Raw genomic sequence first — 3,803 nt, 5'->3', positions numbered from 1 at the left:
CGGAGCCACCAAAAGGAAGAATGGAGATTATTGGATCTACGAGAGGGGATATTTATGCCAAGAAGAGGGGAACATAAGGTCTATTGGGCTACAAAAAAAAGCGGCTTGCAATTAGGGTGCTTATTTTAGCTGCTGGTTGTACCAGCTGACGAGCGGGAGGACATTGCTTTTGTCAACTACTGGCGCGTCAGACGAATAGAACAGTAGCTTTATGTTCGCACTTAAGCACTAGCACGTATTATTTATATTCACTGCTTAGGTACTCTAAGTAAAACAACCCTCACTTTCATCTTTCCAATTTCAATACAACGTTGTCCTACGTTCGCATCACTACCAGTTAATTCTACACTTCTGACTGATCTGTGGCAGCCGATGCAATTTTCATCAAATTAATCATGGAAAGAACGAATATACTCCTGGGTGAAGGTGCCTATGGACGGGTCTACGAGGCCACTGATCGAGCCTATGTCGTCAAGGTCATGATAGTCAATGACGAAAAGAGAATCAAAGCGGCAGAAGCTGAGTGCGAGATACACAAATCTCTACGACACGTAGGTTGATGGCTCAGAATTAGAGCACTATGAGAATCGCGCTAAATAGCCCTTGCAGGATAATATATTACCTATTCATTCGTATCTCACTCAAATAAACCCTCACGCTATATATATTTATATGCCTCGCAAGCATGGGAACCTCAATCAGCTGCTATTAGATGATTCGGGAGGGGATCTCACAAATTTGAATCCTCAACACGCAGTTATATTTGCAGATTCTTTGCTTCGGCAGATGATTCCAGTACTCAATTATTTGAGGAAGAAATCTGTCATTCACCGGGACATAAAGCCCGAGAACATTTTGTTCGAATATGAAGTAGGTTATTGCAAATTCTTCCTGTCAGACTTCGGAGGAGTCAAGGATCTCAACATGGGAAGTGCCCATACACGCCGCGGATCAAGTGCCTTTATTGCTCCAGAAATGCGAGACCGTCGTCTTGGAGATCAAAGCCATGCACTGGACGTTTACTCTCTCTTTGTGACAACTCTCTATGTTGTCGACGAGAGCTTTCGGACAGCGGTAATCACCTATGATAGGAACCAGGACCCCTCCAAAACGTCTATGTATTTCCCGGATCTTGTTTTTGAGCGGATCAATTATTGGAAAGACAAAGCGCGGAATTTGTCCCAAACAAATCCTACAGCGGGCTTGATTTCAAGGGTTTGGGGCTTGGGGCTCTTCGACCCATCGACGAGGTCTATAATGTGCCAGTACCTGGAAAGAAGACCTACATTTCTCGAGGATGAAAAGATTGACGGCAATCCTGATATGTGGAAATATGATGTGTCTTCCAAATGGAAGGCATGGTACCAAGATCGACAGGAGTCAGCGAAAAAGTACTCGAGGATTCTTATTAGCAAAGGACGGATTCAAGAGGCTCTCAAATTTATACATGGAAACATACGTGATCACATGAAAACATGGCCGGAAAGCCATATTGAGGGACTGCAACTGGTACACGAGCTCGCAAATTTGTATCTTGGCGCAAGCCAGGTATCGAAGGCGATCGTGCTGCTGGAGTATGTCGTGGCAGTGCGGAAGCAGAGACTGCACGTAACAGATCAGTATCGGATAGCGTCAGAGCAAGATCTCGCATCGGCGTATCTCCTTGCATCTGTTTATATCGAAGGCGGACGGATTAAGGACTACATTAATGGGTCATGGTATCGCTCACCCCAACTCAAAATGGTGACCTCTTATAATGATGCCAACGACGACAAATCTTTCGATGATCTTCTGATGCAGCTGAAGTGGGCATCTCCAGAGAAACTTGAGGATATGGAATCAGGATTGGCCGCTCAGAAAGCGACTGAGCTGCTAGAGGCCGTTGTAAAGTCACAGAAGGTAATTCGCGGATCTCTCTTACCTTCAACAAACCTCCTAAAATATGCGCAAGGTTTAAAAGATATTACTAAAATACCAAATGCTTGAATTAGGTAACTAAGGTTCTTTGATTTTTATAATTAAACTTAAGGTTTCCATTCTCTTTACCTATCTTATTATTCTGCAACAAACCGTAGCTACGGCTTAATAAAATTCTAGCTTATATATATATATATAAAGGGGGTAACAGAAAGTATAGCTTAATATATATAAAAGCTTTATATAATTATTATAACTTAAGTAAACGTATATACCCTTTAATTTACTTTAGCTTACTTAACTATATGTAAGCCTTAGTATTAATTAAACTATTAATTTATTATAGTTCCAGGGTACCTACTTTATAAACCTATTATTATAATTATAAAGGTATTAGGTTATAATATAGTACTCCCCTTTTATTCATCTTATTTTTAAAGCCTAAATTACTATTACGACGTAAACTAATGAAAGTATATACCACAGCAAAACCATAGGTAAGCGTAACTAATAAAAGTATAGCTCTTCTTATTTTATATTAATATATACTACTAAAGTTATAAAAATAACTTTATTTTTATAAATATAATAATATAAACCTATTACCTATGCAGTAATAGATTGTATTAGAGTCCGTTGAGAATTTATATAGCTTTATAAAACTACAGGGGGTAGAGTTTATTAAAAACTAAAGTAGAGTCTATTAAATAATATTTAGCTATAGGTAAAAGTAAAATAATATTTATATATATTATAGAAATAGTAAAATAATATAAAATATAATTTTTAATAAATAGAATTTATAAAATTTATTTAAATTTAATATTTATTAATAAAGTTTTAGGTTAGTTTATTAATAGTTAAAAGTAAAATTATTAAATAATATATTAAACTGTTAAAAAGTTATTAAAGTTAAAAAGTTATTAAAGTTAAAATTATTAAAAAGTAAAGCTAAGGTTAAAAATTAAAAATAATAAAAAAAGTATATAATTAAAATATTTTATTAAAAAGAAAAAAAAAAAAAAAGCTTTATATTTAAAAGTAATTATAAACTTTTAAGGAATTAATAACTAAAAGGTTAATATATAGCTTAAAATTAAAAGATACTTATATTTTAAAATATAAAATAAAGAATATAAATTAATATAATAAAAAAATGTTTTTAGTTAAAGTATAATATATTATAATTTTTATTAAGTCTATTTATAAAAATATTAATTAATATTTTATTATATAACTATTAAAAAGAAAAAGTTATATAAATATAAATAGTATTATAATATTAATATTAATATATAATAAAAAAAATTATAAAGTTATTTTTATATAATAATTAATATTTATTTATATTTTATTAAAAATATTAATAGGTATATATTATAAAGGAAGTTAAAATATATTTAATAAAAAACTATATTATAATTTAATTATTAATATAAAAAGTAATTATTTAAAAGGTTTAAAATATTTTTAAATTAATTTAAGATTAAATAAAATTAATAAAGTATTTATTATTAAATTAAATAATATTAATTTTATATATAAAAAAATTAAAGAAAAATAAATTATAGTATTATATATATTAATATATTATATAAAAGGTTAAGGTTATATAATAATATTATAAAAAGTAATATAATTAAGTTAATAATTAAAAAAAAAGTAATAATATTAAGGTTAAAAAACAAAAGCTATATTAATTATTATAAATTAAAGGGGTTTAATATTAAAGGTTATTTTATAGTTATATAATTAGCAGTTAATTTAAAGTAAAAAATATAATTAATATAGGATTTAATGTTATTAAAGATATATTAATAGCTAAAGGAGAAAATAATAATAAAAAAGATTATAATAAAGCTATTATATTAAAAAAGTTAAATAAA

At 29.9% G+C, this 3,803-nt stretch overlaps 1 protein-coding gene across 1 annotated transcript; it reads left to right on the top strand.

Annotated features, from left to right (window-relative positions):
• Positions 1-395: 395 nt before the first annotated feature.
• On the top strand, positions 396-2,009 carry TRIVIDRAFT_71034 (uncharacterized protein; the record flags this gene model as incomplete). Its single annotated transcript, XM_014100690.1, has 4 exons — positions 396-551; positions 685-1,074; positions 1,378-1,899; positions 1,992-2,009. The coding sequence occupies 4 exons, from the start codon at positions 396-398 to the stop codon at positions 2,007-2,009; spliced, it is 1,086 nt and encodes a 361-aa protein (XP_013956165.1).
• Positions 2,010-3,803: the final 1,794 nt, after the last annotated feature.

Source organism: Trichoderma virens, assembly GCF_000170995.1.
Source record: "Trichoderma virens Gv29-8 chromosome Unknown TRIVIscaffold_50, whole genome shotgun sequence".
Lineage (NCBI taxonomy): Eukaryota > Fungi > Ascomycota > Sordariomycetes > Hypocreales > Hypocreaceae > Trichoderma > Trichoderma virens.
This window is presented reverse-complemented; position numbering and strand designations above follow the sequence as displayed.